We start from the raw sequence: 17,355 nt of genomic DNA, 5'->3' as shown, positions 1-17,355 counted from the left end.
GGACCGCCTAGCCTGGAGTCTCGCGGTCAGGCAAGGTACGTCACGCGCAGAGGCTGCGCGCAACGAGGAGGCGGACCAGAAAAGATCGAGGAGGAAGCAGCGTCAACAGCAGCAACAACAGCCATCTGCCTTCACCTGTAACAAGTGCGGCAGGGATTGTCACTCCCAAGTCGGACTGCACAGCCATTCTCGGCGGTGCAGATAGACTCTCAAGAAGCTACGCCATCGTCTCTCGAGATGGACGGCTGCCGACGACGACAACTCACGGATATGTTTGTTGATTTTTAGAGAGTGGGAGGGGGAGAGAGAAAAATATAGACGTGAAAGAGTAACGTCGATCAGTTGCCTCCCGTATGCAACCTGACCGGGGACCAAACCTACAACCTAAGTATGTGCCCTGACCAGGAATCAAACCCACAACCTTTTGGTATATGGGACAATGTTCCCACGAGCAGAGCCACCTGGCCAGGGCTCAGTTTGTCTAAAGCTTTCCACCTCACCATCATTTTAGCTCACTCTGATACATCTCTCCTAAAAAGCTATTTAACAACAGTGAGCACATTTTGTGAAACCAAAATCTCGTTCTGTAAACAAATAAGTGCATCCAGCTGGGCAGTAGGACAGCATAAAAAGTCAAGATGGAGGCTCACTAAGCATATGGGTGTACTACTGTCTGGACCACTAGCTTGCCACTTTACATTTACTGCCATTTGAACTTAAAAAAAAATTATTGTTTAATTTGTCACATATATGGGTTGTCTACCCAGCTAGACACCCCCCCCTTTTTTTTTGGCCATGCAATGAACGCAAGATACTGTCATCTCTGGTCCCCTGAACAGTAAGTAGTATAGTGTCTTGTGCATAGTAAGTGCAGTGGATACTTCCAACTGGCCTCTAGCGCCATCTTCAGGCAGCAGGTCACCAATGGTTGCCCCCAGTAAACTCTTCACTTTCCCATTGCCTCTCCCACCACACCAACCTCAAAGGCCAGAACTAGAACTGCAATTGCTACACTCCCTTCTCTGTTCAGCTCAGAAAACACAAAAAATACTGCCTAAACTAGGGCTACCCACTCATCTATCCACCCAATATGTTCATTCATTTAGTTATTTCCTGAGCAACAGCTTGTCCACATGGTGCTGTGCTGTAGGGATACGAAGATGTTTTAGGACATAGATTGTATGTCCAGAAAGGAATTGAGGCAAATGATAATACAAACCCATGACAAATCAGAATGTGTTTCAAGAAATGAGAGGGATAGATAAAGGTGTTGTGCTGGGATGGACAAGGAAGGTTTCCTGAAGTAGACAGAATTTGGATAAATTTTGAACAATGGGGAGGTTTGAATGCTTGGATACATGCCAAATGAATGAATGAATGAACAAATATACAAATGAATTAAAGAGTCTTGTTTTCATGGGGTAATGGTTAACACATTTGCCTCACAAATGAATGTAACAGAACAGAAATAACAAATATGAATATGAAGGGGGGCATTGTGGATTTTTCTGAACAAATCCCCTGACTCTTTCACAATGTACCTATAAGTTTACAGGGGTACAGGAGTCTACAGCACTGACCCCACTGGCCCAGCCATCTCCCTACTTATCATATCCAACCTTCTTCCAATGAGTTCTTCTTGGAGGCAAAGAATGATGAGGAGTCAAGATACCCTTTGGGATGGCTGGTTCTGTCCACAGAGGGGCAGGAGACACACACTTTTGTCCCATGATGCTCATGCCTACTGATTTCTCTGCAATTCTGATGTATTCAAGCCCAAATACTTCTTGATGTGTTCATTGTTCATTACACATATCAATATCTCTAAACTCAGTATGCACTTCTAACTTTCTGAAACCCTTCACATCGATTTCCTCATTCAATACTACTAACTCCATGAAATAAACAAGATTTGTTATTATTGCTGTTTGATAGATCAGAAAACAAAGGCAGAAATATTATGTGATTTGCACTCACAAAGATAGGGACAATCCCAATCTCCTAATAGCCATTCAAGGTTTTTGTTGTTGTTGTTTTTACTAAATCTTTTCCCAAGCATAATAAGAAAATGTGGTCAAATCTACATTCCTTAGCGGCTCTGTTTCAAATTATTGAGGTAAATGGACATGAATGTTTGTCTGCACTTGGGTGTGGCTGAGGGTCCATTTTGGGTACAGTACTGGCAATAGGTGCTCTCAGAATATGCCCTTATTACAAACACGTTCCCACATCCACCTCTCACACCACACTATTCTCATTCCTCTTTTCAGCTTCACCACCCCACTTTTCCCTTCTCCTCATGAAAATTAGCAAAGGGGCTGAGAAAACTGAAGAGGTTGTCTTCATACCCACCATTCCCCCAGCACCTGTGGTGAATGAGTAATGAATCCCTTGCAGCTATTCATAGGAACCTGGGGAGGAAACATGGTGGCCCCGCAGGGGAGTTTATCTTCCAGATTTTCAATTTCCACCCCCCATTGATGTAGCAATTAATCATTGATCGCTCCCCTTCTAGATACACATCCCTGACAGATTTCCTGAACCACACATTTTAGTCTGATTTTTAAAAAACACTCATTCAACAAATATTGGCTGAACTCCTGGTCTGAGTCCTGCCTTCACCTAGGTTACTCTAGTTGGGGACTCTTCACTTTATCCCTTCATTGAGTACAGTCTTCTACACTAACCCACTCATTTGTCTAGGCTAGAAACCCAAAAGTCTACCTAAATTCCGTCTTCTCCCTCACAGCCCTCATCCAATTAGTTGTTAGACCTAGTTCATGAAAGTCCTCAAATTTGGCCTCAGCTTTTCACTCTCCTGCCTGCCTACAATCCTGCAACAGCTCCTAACTGCTGATCCATTCCTCTTTTGGTTCATTTTCCACCCCTCAGCCAGTGATTTTCAGAGCAAGCACATCATGCCCCTCCTCTGCATCCTGGGGACCCACTGTCCTCAGAAGGGAGCCCAGACTCCTCAGCTGAGCATATGCCAGCCTGCTGCCTTCCTATAGTCCAGCTCTGTCCAATAGAAATAGAATGCAAGCCACATATATAATTTAAATTTTTAGTAGACACATTTTTAAAGTAAAAAACATAAAATCAATTTTAATAATATATTTTAACCTAATATACCAAAAATACAATTCAGTGTAATGAATATCTAAAATATTAATGAGATATTTTACATTTTTTCATACAAAGTCTTTGAAACCCAGTGTGTATTTTATACTTACAGCACTTCCTACTAGCCCCATTTTGTTTTTTTTAAATATGTTTATTGAGTGTATTAGGGTGACATTGGTTAATAAAATTATATAGGTTTCAGGCATATAATTCTATGATACATCATCTATATATTGTATTGTGTGTTCACCACCCAAAGTCTAATCTCCTTCCATCACCATTTATCCTCCCTTTACCCTCTCCTACCTCCCCTCTCCTATTTTGCCTAGTCCCCCAACCCCCTCCCCTTTTACAGTTGTAAATCTGTTCTATCTATGAGTCTGTTTTTATTTTGTTTGTTTGTATATTTTGTTCATTAGATTCCACATATGAGTGAAATCATATGGTATTTGTCTTTCTCTGACTGATTTATTTCATTTTGCATAATACCCTCTAGGTCCATCCATAGTGTTGCAAAAGGTAAGATTTTCTTCTTTATTATGTCCACTAGCCCAATTTCTTTTTCTTTTTCATATAAATGTTAACCTTCTTAACATACTTTTATGTTTTTAATTTTTTATTTTTCAATTATGGCTTAAATTCGTTATTATTTTGTGTTAGTTTCAGATGTACAGCATACTGGTTAGACAATCATATACTTTACTAAGTATTCCCCCTGATATTTCCAGTACCCACCTGGCATTATACCTGGTTATACCATATTATTGACTATATTTCCTATGCTGTACTTTACATCCCCATGACTACTAATCTATACTCTTCAATCCTTTCATCTTTTTCACCCAGTCCCCCAACCCCTCACCCCGCTGGCAGTTCATACTATGGATCTATGGATCTGTGTCTGTTTTGTTTGTTCATTTATATTGTTCTTTAGATTTCATATATAAGTGAAATCATATGACATTTGTCTTTGACTGATTCACTTCACTTAGCATAATACCCTCTATGCCCATCCATGCTGTCGCAAATGCTAAGATTTCATTTTTCTTGCTGAGTAATATTCCATTGTATATATATACCACAGCTTTTGTATCTACTTATCTATTGATGGAGACTTGGGTGGTTTCTGTAGCTTGGCTATTGTAAATAATGCTGCAGTGAACATTGGGGTGTGTATATTCTTTCAAATTAGTGTTTGGGGTTTCTTCAGATCTATATCCAGAAGTGGAATCATTGGGTCATAAGGCAGTTCCATTTTTAATTTTCTGAGGAACCTCCGTACTATTTTCCATAGTGCCGACTAGCCCCATTCCAAGACCTCAGTAGCCACATCTTGCTAGTGGCCACCACACTGGACAGGGCAGTTTCTGTCTATTCTCACTCTCTCAGTCCCCTGGCCTTTATACATACCTAGGAGACTCCTTACCCTGTCTTCAGTTAGCCAACCCCCTGCTTGTCCCTCAAGATTCCACTATCACCTCCCCTAGGAAGCCTTCCTTCCTGGCCCTCTGGTCTGTTGAGATGTCCACTTTCTGCAGTACCACGACCCTCAGAACTTACTTGTTTTACATGTCTGTCTTCTCCACTGAGGAGGATTTACCAGGGAGCTGAAGAAGCTTAAGCTTCAGGACTCATCTCTCCCCTACACAAACTCTTGCCAAGGCCTTGGACTTAATTTTGTAGCAATGGTTTTATGTTCTTTTTCTTAGAGTGATGGGCACCACAAAACATGCATCAACTCCCACTCCTCTACTAGGCTGATCTTCTTGAAGGCTGAGATTGCGCCTTATTTCTCACTGTATCCCCAGACCCTACACAGGCTTCATACGAAGGGATTCAATCAATGTTTGCTGAATGGGTGGGGCAAGGGAGAGCAATGGGGGAAGAAGGGGACAACTGTAATAGAATAACTAAAAAATGTTTTTTAGGGCTTAATCCGAGATTATTTCTCTCTTTCAGAGTAGCGTCAGCCAGGCCTTGATTTTAATTACCACATATTGGTTGGTGATTCACAACTTTCTATTTCCAGTCCAGACCTTGTTCTTAAGCTTCAGGTCGATTTGTGTAACTGCCTCTTGGACATGTCACTTGAAGGTGACATAGGCACCCAAACTCACCATTCCAGAGTGGGAACTCTTGAGTCTCCCTACACCTGTTCTTCCTCCAGTCTTCCCTGGTACCAGCACCTGCCCTGCTGCTCAAGCCAAAAACTTTGACTTCTCCTGCTCTCGTGATTCTGTATTTAAAACATCTCTCAGATCTCTTGATGTCCACAATACTGGATATCCACAGCAGCCTCCTAACTGGACTTCCTGCTTCCACACTTGCACGCCTATAATTCATTCTCTGCACAGCATTTAGCAAATGACCTTTTAAATGTGGTTCCTGTTGAGCTTCCAATACAATCCAAACTCCATCTCTGATCGACGGGCCCCTGCATGAAGCAGCTCCCACCCTCCTCTCTGGCATTATCCTGTACCACCACCCCCCTTACTCACTAACCACACTGGCCTCCAATTCTTTCCTCTAGTGCCCCAAGCTTCTTCCTCACTCTGAGCCATTGCGGATGCTGTTTCCTCTACTGGAATTCTTCAGCACACAGGGTATTTCCCTTCTCATTATTCAGATATCTACTTGGACTTCTCCACCTCCAAGAGGGCTCCCCTGCTTGCTCTCAGTAAAGAGGGCCCACTTCCTACCGTCACTCCCCATCACATGCACTGCTTATTTCCTTCACAGACTTGTCACAGTCTGAAATTATCTTCTTAATTTGTTTTACTTGTTTATCATCCATATGCCCCATTCCACATAAAAAATGTTCTGTTGGACTGCCAACTAGCCGTGTAACTTTGGCTGAGTTCATTATCTTCTCTGAGCTTCTCAGTTTCCTCACCTGCAAAGTGTGGACAACAATCTATTCCTTGTACGGTTTTTATGAGAAATTGTTGAGATAATGTATGTATGTGGAATAGGCCATCCATAAGTATGAATTCCCTTCCCCACTCCTTTCTCTCTGAAAACTGTTAGGCTTCCCTGAGGAAACTGAACCAAATGGTCATGGAGTTTCTGCTAGGGATGAGAGCCTGGGCTCAGCCTCTGGTGGATACGAAGACTGTTTCCCCATTTAATGGCAATGATGAGCCTGATGGTATGGCCGCCTCCTCCACACCTTACCCAAGGCTGGCAGCAGAGGAAGGGGGTGTATTTCCGGTTCCTGTTTCTCTCCAGGAAGGAGAGGATCCCACTGCCCTCCACCTCTATTCCCGCTACTTCAACCTCCGAAGCGGCTGTGGCTCTGACCTCACCTCATAGCCACCCTCCTTGTCTGGCCTAGCCTGTCTGGCCTTGCCCTAATTCTCTCCGACGTCCTCACCTCAGGAGCATGGCTGATGAAATAAATCCAGTCTCCCTGGTGCTCTGGCTTCCTGAGATGATGCTCAAAGAGAACCCGTTAGTCAGGGAGAGATGTGAACCAGTAAGTCAGTAAAAGTGAGGGAGAGAGCAGGGCATATTCATTTTCGTAGCTAAAGTGAAATAATTTACAGGGGTGAGGACATACTCTTGCATAAACCACCAAAATAAACACCCAACCCAGGTTACTAGATCAAAGACTGGATTTTCAGAGGACAGCTTCATGAATTCAAAACAGAATGGCTTGCCTGTGAGTGAAGTATAGGGTAACTGATCTCCCTCTAACCAGATCATAGGTTTTGTTCAGCCAAAAATGGACAGAAAGATACGAGCAAAGGCAGTTCCCTCTCTCTCTCTGGCTTTAAGAAACCTGGGGTGAAACTCTAAATCCAGACAGTGTTAAAAACCATTTCAAAACAGTATAGTTCTTGAATTATTTGGACTGATTTTTAGAAGACAGTAGTTAGTATGGGAAGTCCAAACTATAGGTTTTTAATTTTTAATAAATATAGATTTGCTTTTGAGTGTAGCCAGTAATCGAACCTGCTTTAAAAAAAAAAATAATTCTTTTAATTAAAAATCATCCTGGATCTGTTTCAACAAATAGCTAAGAACAGAGTTGTAATAAGCACCACTCTCACTGGTTGGCAAACAGCTGCTATGAAAGCCCCAAAAAGTCTCTGAAGTAGGTTGAAAATTCTCTTTTGAAATCATGATTGTTTCACATCCTTGGCAAGCTTTGCTCTGATGGACTAGCTCTGACGAAATGGCGAATTCAGAATTTCTAGAGTGTAAATAAAAACAGAATTACTACAGAGGACTGGGAGGCAAGTTAGGGACATTTTGAAAACTGCTGGCCCGGAGTGTAGCAGGCATTAAATGCTTTTCTCAGAGGACAGTACCAGGCTCCACGGCCACCCAGAGCAAGGCCTAAACTGAGAACTCCACTAGAGGGAGGCCCCTGCTTCTTCTGAGTGAACGATGTGACACTCTGAGCCTCCCTTTCTTTTTTAAGCCTCTGGCTTCCTAGAGCAGTAGTCTCCTGGGGAAGAGAGCTGAATGGGGGGTGAGGAAACTGGATTCCAGTTCTGATACCTGCTGGGCTGTATGACCTTGGGCAGAACAGTCTCCTTTTTAAGCAATCTGCAAATAAGCCAATTGGAGCTCCATTGATCAGATCAGACAAATAACCGTTGTGCTGAGCCTGCCAGAATTGACCTCACTTAGACATGGAAGTTATCAATGAATGTTAGAACTAGACAGGACCTTTTGCTGATTAGTTGGACTTTGTCACTTCCCCCGAAGAAGGGAAGGAACCTGTCTAAGGGCACACGATTAGGTAGAGGCAGAATTGGAGTAGAACCCAGATTTCTAACTCTCAAGTCCGTGCTCCAGCCAGAACACCACATTATCTCAAAAATCTTAAAGGAAGTACATTTTATCTCCTTGGCAGCATGTAACTCCCAGATATGTTTCTGGTTTGGTCTCCATCCTGCCCACTCGTCAAAACTGCTCGGGATTAAGTAGCTAAATCCTTACACTCTTTGCACACAAAATGTTGGTCGCACCAGTGGCTTCTCTGAGACCTGAAACAGGCAGGCAATGAGCCAACCTTAGGCCCAACTCAGCCTTTAGGAGCAGGAGAGAAATGGGGTCTGTGTTCCCCAGGGCGCCCTCACTTTGGAGTCTCAAGGAATAAACTGAAATTTGAGATGAATTTTCAGAGATCACCTCCCAATTTAATCTTCCAGGTTATTGAATCATGCAATAAATTTCATAGGAAGGTCCCTCATGGGAACAGAGTTTCTTGGAAAGGAACTTTGGGGCCAAGAGAAAGCCCCAGAGTTAGTGCTCCTGGTATCTAGTCTCTTGTCCACACAGAGAGAGGCCTCTGCACTCAGGGCTGGCTTGTCAGGGAGGAGTGGAACTCTCTTCTTCACTATTTGAAAAGCAAAACAAAGCCAAAAAAATCTTACCCACTTCTTTCTCAGACCCCATCCAAGCCACCAGACCCTTCAAGTCTGGAATGTGAACAAATAAGATTAAATAAAAGTGAAGGTGCTAGATAAACCCTAAACACCATGTACAGGGACGAGATTATCATTTTTCCCTGCCTGATATCTCTCTGGACATTTTCCAAAGCCCAGCTCAAATGTCATTTCCAAAGACCCAGTCAGACCAAATTGGGTTCAAATCCTGACTCCACCACCTATTTGCTGTGTGACTTTGAACAAGTGGTTTGATTTCACTGGCCTCAGTTTCTTCCCCTGCCAGTGAGGGATCATAGTAACAACCATTTGGTAGGATGATTGGGGGCTGAGCTAAGGTCACTCTTGGCAAAGGCCCCAGCATAAGTGCCTTGCAGAGACTAGGAATCTAAATGTTGAATGAATAGCAAGGGAACCAGAGCACCCATCTCTTGAGGTGTCTGACCCAGCATTTTCTATGTTTTAGTCCTGGGTTTCCCCTCACCCCTTTGCCCCAAAGAGGCTAGAGAAGCCTGAGCCAGCCTGTTCTTACCTTGCTGATGTCCCCTAGGGCCATGACCTTGGCCACTGGCCTCCGGCTGAGCTGCTCCTTAGTCCAGAGCTCAAGGTTCTTATTCCACTTCATGGTGAACACATAGAAGGCATAGGCCAGCAGCAGCAGCAGGCTCTCCCACCACACAATGAGGCTGTCCAGGAAGAATAGAATGAGCATCATCAGGTCAAGGATGTAGAAGGAGACATCACGGAACAAGGGCCACCAGGTGAGGCTGAGTATCTCCCGGGAGAAGAGGGCACAGGTGCCGATGACAAAGAGGATGTTGAACACAGCAGAGCCCACGATGGTGCCGATGCCCACATTGCTGTGGGAGATGAAGACGCCGATGAGGGAGGTGAAGAGCTCAGGGGCAGAGCCTCCAGCAGCCATGAATGTGGCACCTGCCACATCCTCAGAGATCTGCAGCTTGTCTGTGATGACACCCAGGGCTGGGACAAAGTACTCGTCACACACGATGGCCAAGGCCACAAACACATACATCATGCCAAAGATGTGCAGGACCACCCAGCCCTGCCGCCGTTCCTCCAAGCTGAACAGGTCTGGGGGGTACTCAGCCTTGGGGTGGTGGTCTGGCTGGCTAGGGGGCATCACTGAGGGACTGGGACTGGGCAACTCTGGGAGCAGGGCCGTTGTCAGGCTAGGGGAGAGGGTAGGGGGCATGGCTGGAGCTGGCTCCACAACCACGCAGTGACGAACCTGGGTGGTCGGATTTGCCTTGACGCTGGGGGTTGCTGAGGTGGTTGGTGCTGTGGAAGGTTTCCTCACCAGCCCCCAGGAGGTGGCTACGGATATTCCAATGGTTGATGCACTGGTTCTGGACGAGAAATTCCTAACCCTCCAAGCAGCAATAGAGGCTTTGCTTTCTGCTGGGCTGCTGCCTGTCATGGTGCTAATCATCACTTGCCCCTCGGAGATGGCTGTAGTGTGTCCTAAGACTGTTCCCTGGGAAGTCATCAGGTCATTCTTTCCCACTAACCCCCGGGGGTTGGTTGAGCTGTTATAGTCTACTCTTCTGGGGGTAGTCAGAATATTCTTTTCCACCATACTCCTAGGAGAAGTCAAGATGTTCGTTTCTATATCATTTATCAGGAAAGTTGGGGTGTTATCAATTATTCCCTTGAGAGTAGTTGGGGTGGTTTCCTCCACTATTCCCTTGGAGGGGTTGGTCTCCAATACTTTGTAGGTTGCCATAGTTTCACTGTCTTTCACTGCTGTTCTGGGGGTAATCCCAGGGCTTCTTGTCATTGTCATGAATGTGGTTGGGGCAGTGTTTACTATTCTGCCATGTGGGGATGGCGTGTATTTTTTCACTTTTCCCCTGGCTTGAGTTGGGCGGTAGCGCTTCATTTCTCCCCTGGGTGTTGTTGGTGTATAATTCTTTGCTGTTGATCTGCCTAAAGTTGTGGTGTACTGATTTAATACTCCACTTGGTGTGGTTGGGGTATTCTCCTTCACTCTTTCTGTGCCTGCTGCTGTTGGGCTGTAATTATTCTTGGGCATTGTTGGAGAGATGTTGGCCGTTCTTCTGGGTATACGGGGGGTGTTCTCTACTGTTATGCCAGGTGTTGCCTCCTCCTTGCCCACTGTGGCCTGGGGTGCCAGTGTCTCACGCTCCATTTCGGAGCTAGCTTTTAGAGGGTCATTGCTCCCTGTCATCATCTCATTGTTGGGAAGGTCCCGGCTGGCCAGTTTCACAGGGTGTTGGGAAGAGACTGATGCCCACAGTGAGGGGAGGCCTCGGGGGCTCCTCAGGTGTTGGTAGGTGGAACCAATGATGAACATTCCCAGTAGGAAGAGGAAGCGACTCCATTGAAGCCGTTTTTGCCGGAGCAACGGCCTTTCCTGCATCCCCATCCTGAGCAATTTCCCCATGATGGCCAGTTATGCTGGGTTACAGAAGACCTCTCATTCTGTCCCCTGAAAGATGGGGGCTGTTCTGGGATTCGGGGTGATGATCAGGGAAGATTTCTCCATGAAGCCCAGCCAAGAGATGTCCACAAACCTGGAGGAGAAAAAAGAGAGAGAGAAGTTACATATCACTAAGAGGAGAACTAGGATCCACCAGACCCTCACCTGGAAAAGAGTAATGATTCATACAGGGGCCTTTATGGTGGAAGACAGTTGTTTCTGTTGGAGTAAAGCTACCCCTGCCTCCTGCTTGAGGGAGCAATTGCTGCTCATGGGGAAAAGAGCACAGAGGGATCTTCTGCCCTGGGCAGGCATGCCAGCAGCCTAGGTTCCTGAGCCAGGCCCACCAAGGTCTGCCAGCACGCCTCATGTCCAAGCCTGAATTGCTGGGAGCTCAGGCACAGGAAGCTGGTGCCGCTGGCCACAGACCTCCCCTTTTCAAAGGTAAAAGGGGCTCTGGCTGATGTGGCTTAGTGGACTGAGGGCTGGCCTGTGAACCAAAGTGTCACTGATTCAATTCCCAGTCAGGGCACATGCCCAGTTGCAGGCCAGGTCCCCGGTTGTGGCTGTGTGAGAGGCAACCACACATTGATGTTTCTTTTCCTCTCTTTCTCCCTCTCTTCCCCTCTCTCTAAAAATAAATAAATAAATAATTTTTTTTAAGGCAGGAGGTAAAAAGACATGGCATTAAGTTTTAGACAAAAAAAGGCATTAGTGGAAGATAGTGCCAGAGACATCGAAACCCTGCATGTTGTTTTTCGGACTGACTTAAAACAACTCTACCATATCATCCAGAGAGGACAAAACTTAAAAGTTAATGTCATGAAGGTTCTCAGAGAGTGTGATGCTGGAAGAACATGGAGAATGGAGTCAAAGGCCTTGGTTCCCAGCTCTGCTCCTTACCAGCTGTGTCCCCCTGGGTGGCTGAGCCTCATCTGTGAAATGGGTATAACAGATATGTGGACGGTGCAAAGATGATCTCTGGAAGGACATCTGGAGAAGGGAAACTAAAGGCCAGGGGTCAAAAGGAGACTTATTTTCAATATATATTATTGTTGTTCAGTTTAACCATTTAACCTTTTTATTATATAGATGTCATATTTTAAAATTAAATTAATTCAACTTAATAGAAATAACAATAGTAATAATATCTAGCTAGGTAAATAGTGATAACAATACTGATGTCATAGGAATGCTGGGAGAGTAAAACACATAAGGTCTGTGAAAAGCACTATACAGAATCAAGTGCTACATAAGGACTACTTTATGTAAGGATGCAGGAGGAAAGAACATGGAAGGCCCTCAGTTTACAAAAAAGGGCACTGAGGCCCAGCCCAAGTAAAATTTTATTAAATCTCTAATCCATATCCACAGATTATTACAAAATAGTAACTAAAAATGATCATTTTTGCCTATGAAGTAATCTGTTAGACGTGAGATGAGTAACCCATACAATCATAGGTGGTGAAAGGTAGACAGAGTTACTAACACTGTTTAGTGTAACTCCTCTTTGAGACTTGAAGAAGCTGAGGTCCAGAGAGATGTGACTTGCTCAGTGTCACACAGCTAGTGACTGGCAGTGCAGATGAGCTTTCTAATGTCCCAGTCTTTCCCGCTATACCACACTAGAGATGCAAATACAATTGTCTTAAAAAGCAAAAGAGGGACAAGCAAAAGGAGAACTACGAAATAATTGATTTTCCTTCTTTGTCCTTGATTCCTATAATTGTCTTTCCACCGTCTCCCTGTCCATCCTGTCCCTTGCCATAAACTCAACACTTGGGATGCCTAAAGAACCTTCAGATGGCCTCTCTCTTTCTGGTATGCCTGTGTTATGTAACAGAGCTGAGCTGGCATCCCAGCTGATCTGTCCTAGCTAATCATATCATTTACCTTCAAACCTGGACATCTGGGTGTCTTCTCAGTTCTGAAAACTTGTCAAAATCCAGGGTCTCAAAGAGAGAGTCTGAAGCTAGACAGCAGGAAACACCCCATTCTCCTGCCCCCAGCTCTCCTATGGAATCCTAATTCAAGGCAGGGTCGGGTATGAAGGGCAACTCAGGGGAATAATATCCAATCCCTGCTAATACCACCTCTAAGAAGCTTATCAGGGCATTGTACAAGTTCTGGGTCCTGGTGCCTCTGCCAGAGACTAAGAGGGTGCACCTTCCACCAGGGACGCAAATGGGCTCTCATGGGCCCCTGCAGTCAAGGGGGAAACTGGGGGAACGTCTCAAACTTGCTTCTAAGCTCTAGGAATGACAGGTGGTCTGGGGTTTCCATGCTTATGGGAAGGGAAGATTCAGAATTTTCACTCTGTGGGAACCAAGAGAAAATGCTTGGGGCTTAAGAGATCAGAAGACCTTATCACCAGGCTCCGTTTGGCACTGTGTGATTCTAAATGTAATCTAAAGGTAAATGTGAAGAAAATAATACCTATCCTACCTATTTGTAGGGTGGATGTGAGAATCAAACATTTAAATGAGAGATTATCTGCTCAATTTTGCTATAAGACTAAAACTGCTCTAAGAAATAGTCTATTTTATAAAAATGAGGGAATGTGGGGAAGATACTTCACAAACTTTAAAGCATACCACACATGCAAAATATTTTATTAGGCCTAAGGGAAACTCTTGAGGAACAGGGCACTGACAGATCTCACCAGAATAGACTGGAACATCCCAAGATACCCTGAGAGTTGTTTCCCACTCAGGGCTGGAGCTGAATGAAGTAGGAGTGAAATGAGGCAATGGGAGTCTCATGATCCTACCCACAGACCTGGCAGCCATTTCAATCATTCAGCTGACTCTGCCTGACACTTAGTGATTGTTCCTTTCTCGCCTCCCCATTTCCCCCAATGTACATGGGAGAGCATGCTGCTTTGATTCCTTTCCCTGGAAATAGCAGGTAATCCCTCACAGCCTCCCCCCTGCCCTACTTTCCCCTGAGTGGCTTATAACAGTGAGAAGATACCTAGTTTCCCCTCCCGAAGCACAAAGAGGTACCTGCCCCTGTAGAAGGGCTGTCTTCATCTCTGGGTGTCCTGGAGTCACTCTGTGAGAAACGCTCACAATAAAAACTGGGACACAGAACTTGAGCAGTAAAGCGAGGCCTTTATTCACGAGTCTGCAGAGCCGGGCGCACCCTCACAGCCAGGAGAATGTGCGCACCAAGTAGACAAAGATGCCTGGTTTTATAGTCTTGGCTTCCCCACCCTGAAATTGCCACAGCAAAGCGAAATTGGCCAGCCTCCTCGCCCTAAAGTGAGAGCGCTCCCCCTCCCTAACGCAACTAGCTCCCCCTCCCCTCTCCTCCTTCCCCGTTTCTCCATGACTGGATACTCCAGAGTTACAATCTAACGCGTTCATCTAAATGCCCCTGTTGTGATTTGTGAATATGCCAATGCTGTCAGCTCCCTTCTCAGAGACCCTTTAATTACATTTGCCCTTTGTTACTAATGACTTTGCTACTGGTTTGGGAGTCACTATGTCCTTGTTTCCTACAACTCTGAATGTTGGAAGCCTTGGGTCTGACCCCTGCTATTCACCACATTCTTGCCTTTAAACTCCTGCAGGCAGAACCAGATCTAGTTACTTTCCTTCTCGCACAAACTGTCTAATACAATCTCAATCTGGTCCAGAACCCAATTCACAGGGTGGAATATTATTTAGCATTAAAAAGAAATGAGCCATCAAGCCATGAGCAGACTTGGAGGAAATTTAAATGCATATTACTAAGCAAAAAATGCCAATCTGAAAAGGTTACAAACTGTATGATTCCAATTACATGACACTCTGGGAAAGGCAAAACTATGGAGACAATAAAGAGATCAGTGGCTGCCGGAAGTCAGGGGAGAGGGACATATACAAATGAAGAGCACAGAGGATTTTGAGTGCAGTGAAACTACTCTGTATGACACCACAGTGGTGGATACATGTCATTACACATTTGTCAAACTTATAGAATGTACAACACCAAATGTGACCCCTAAGGTAAACTATGGACTTTGGGTGATAATGATGTATCAATGTAGGTTCATGGATTATAACAAATATATCACTCTAGTATGAGATGTTGATAGGCTGCATGTGTGTGTCTGTGTGTGTGTGTGTGTGTGTGTATACAAACAGGGACCTCTCTGTACTTTCCACTCCATTTTGCTATGAACCTAAAACTGCTCTAAAAATAAAGTTTATTAATTAAAAAAGTAAGTCCTGCTCTGGCTGGTGTGGCTCAGTTGGTCGAAGCATCATCCCATAGAACGAAAGGATGAGTGTTCGATTCCTGGTCAGGGCACATACCCAGGCTGCAGGTTTGATCTCTCTCTCTCTCTCTCTCCTTCCCTCCCTCCTTCCCTTCCTCTCTCTAAAAGCAATGAAAAAAAGTCCTCAGGTGATGATAAAAAAAATAATAAGTCCTTATCTTTTAGGGACACATACTGAAATATTTATGGACAAAGTGTTATCCAATCTAGAATCTTCATCAAAATATGTTGTGGGGGTAGTGAGAAGTATAAACAAAATAAGATTGAGAATTGAGTTGACAGAAGCTGGGTGAAGGATATGTGAGGATTTATTATGCTATTTCTTCTGTCTTTGTTTATGTTTGAAATTTTTCTGAAATATAATATTTTAAGAAGAGAGAAGGGCTGTAACTATGATTTTTTGGACATCTACTTTGGTGAAAATAGTGGAATATGTTTGGGGGATGGGGGAGATAGGGTAGCCTGGAGCTTGAAAGTATGATTTGGGAGTGGACAAGGTCCAGGCTAGAGGAGGCAGGAAAGAAGTCACAGGATACAGGACAGCACAGAAGAGCAAAAGGAAGAGAACAGAAAAAGGATGTGGGCTCACTGCTTTCCCCCACCCTCTTTCTTCCTCTTTTCTTCACTCACTCACGCCTTACCCTTCATCTCTGTGGATGGAAAATCATCTTGGGACTTGACAATGAAGATTCCACGCACCAAACCATTAAATGCCAATTCAGTCGGCAAAGCCTGGGAGTCTATGTTTTCAACACATGCCCTAGGAGAACTGAATATATGAATCTCCCTTAAGATCAGTACCCAGTCCTGTGAGCAGCTTGAGATTTCTGTCGCTAACCTGTACTCTGCCAGACTGAAGACCAAACTACCCTGCCTTTCAAATCTTCTGGGACAGTGGCAGAAAATAATAAAAAGAAAGATAGATTATATAAAGTATATAAAGTTGCTTATTGATTTCCTTCAATATGTGTGAAAATATGCAAATGATGAGGGTCTCCTGAGTAGGAAAAACAAAATTAGCCAGCATTGGCTTGAAACACATCTCCTTTAAGGCCTTCTCACTCTTTGTGCTGATGTTCTCTGATTTTATATTCACTGAACAATCTTCTGATTTTAATGAGATTCTACTAAGAATTAAAAAACAAAAACAAAAGTACTCACCAGTTGCCCTAAGTGATGCAGTCCTCTTGGTAGTTTTTCCTTTTGTTGTCAATTTTAATAAAGTGCCTTTTTACTTCCCTAGTCTCCTGAAAGTCTGTATTCAGAAGAACTAGGTCACCAAGTTCACATCAACCATCAGCAAACTAATAAACTTAAGCTTTAGGACTAAAATAACAAATCAGTCCATGGAACTGAGCTAGAACTACCAGGAGAACAGTGACCCTATGGCTGAGTCACCATCACATTAGGGGTAAGCTAAACAACTCCCTTCCCCACATCCCTTCCATTACGGAATCAGGATGCAGCCTCACCTAGATCCCAGTGGCTGCTCAAGCAGAACCAGGTCTTGAAATGGTGAGACCAGCCAAGGTGGGGAAAGTTCTGAAAGAAAAGGGACAATCTACTGGCCCCTGGGCCCTGACGCTGGCAGGAACATTTCCAGGGACTAATTCGTTTTCCTCTGCCACCTCTAATGTAAGAAGACAAGAGAGAACTACGAGCAGCTGGAGCCCTCACTCTCCCACAGAACAAGCTGTGAAAAGTCAGACCAGGGTGTTCAGTTCAAGGCATTCTCCCTCCTTGACTCACCCTCTATGTCAGCGCATCCCACCAACTAAAAGAAAGAGGCAAAGGCTTAAAGCCCTCCAGAGGCCTTTCTGTTCCCGCTTGTGATATCTGAGTACAACATGGTTCTTTGAACCTCAGCTACCCAGGGCCTGCTGGCACGCATTCAGGTTTCCATCTCTAGCTAGCATTTCCTGGCTCTCTCCATGGTTATGGAGAAAGTTACTTCCTGCTGCAGCGAGGACACCAGGTGTTCAAAGCGGAGGTGGGTGAGGGCCCGTGATGCCTCACAGTCAAGTCTGAGTCCAGATGGCTCAGCAATGCACCTTGGCCAGCCAGGGAGGAGGAACGAACCAAACATTCCCCCTGCTTCCCTGAAA

The 17,355-nt window shown here is 44.7% G+C and overlaps 1 protein-coding gene across 4 annotated transcripts in view; it reads right to left on the bottom strand.

Moving 5' to 3' along the window:
* The window catches only part of SLC24A1 (solute carrier family 24 member 1), a 32,234-nt gene extending 15,607 nt beyond the window's left edge, over positions 1-16,627 (bottom strand). For all 4 annotated transcript variants that reach the window (XM_090270797.1, XM_090270794.1, XM_090270795.1 and 1 more), the window contains exons 1-2: positions 16,412-16,627; positions 9,055-11,080 (exon numbers count right to left, since the gene is read on the bottom strand). In XM_090270797.1, the coding sequence (XP_090126923.1) occupies positions 9,055-10,950 (1,896 nt within the window). In that variant the 5' untranslated portion in view covers positions 10,951-11,080; positions 16,412-16,627. The remainder of the gene's footprint in view (positions 1-9,054; positions 11,081-16,411) is intronic.
* Positions 16,628-17,355: the final 728 nt, after the last annotated feature.

The sequence above is a fragment of the Furipterus horrens genome, unplaced genomic scaffold, assembly GCF_987537825.1.
Source record: "Furipterus horrens unplaced genomic scaffold, mFurHor1.1.pri manual_scaffold_3, whole genome shotgun sequence".
Taxonomy (NCBI): Eukaryota; Metazoa; Chordata; class Mammalia; order Chiroptera; family Furipteridae; genus Furipterus; species Furipterus horrens.
The sequence above is the reverse complement of the archived record's forward strand: the minus strand, read 5'-3'. Positions and strand labels throughout refer to the sequence as shown.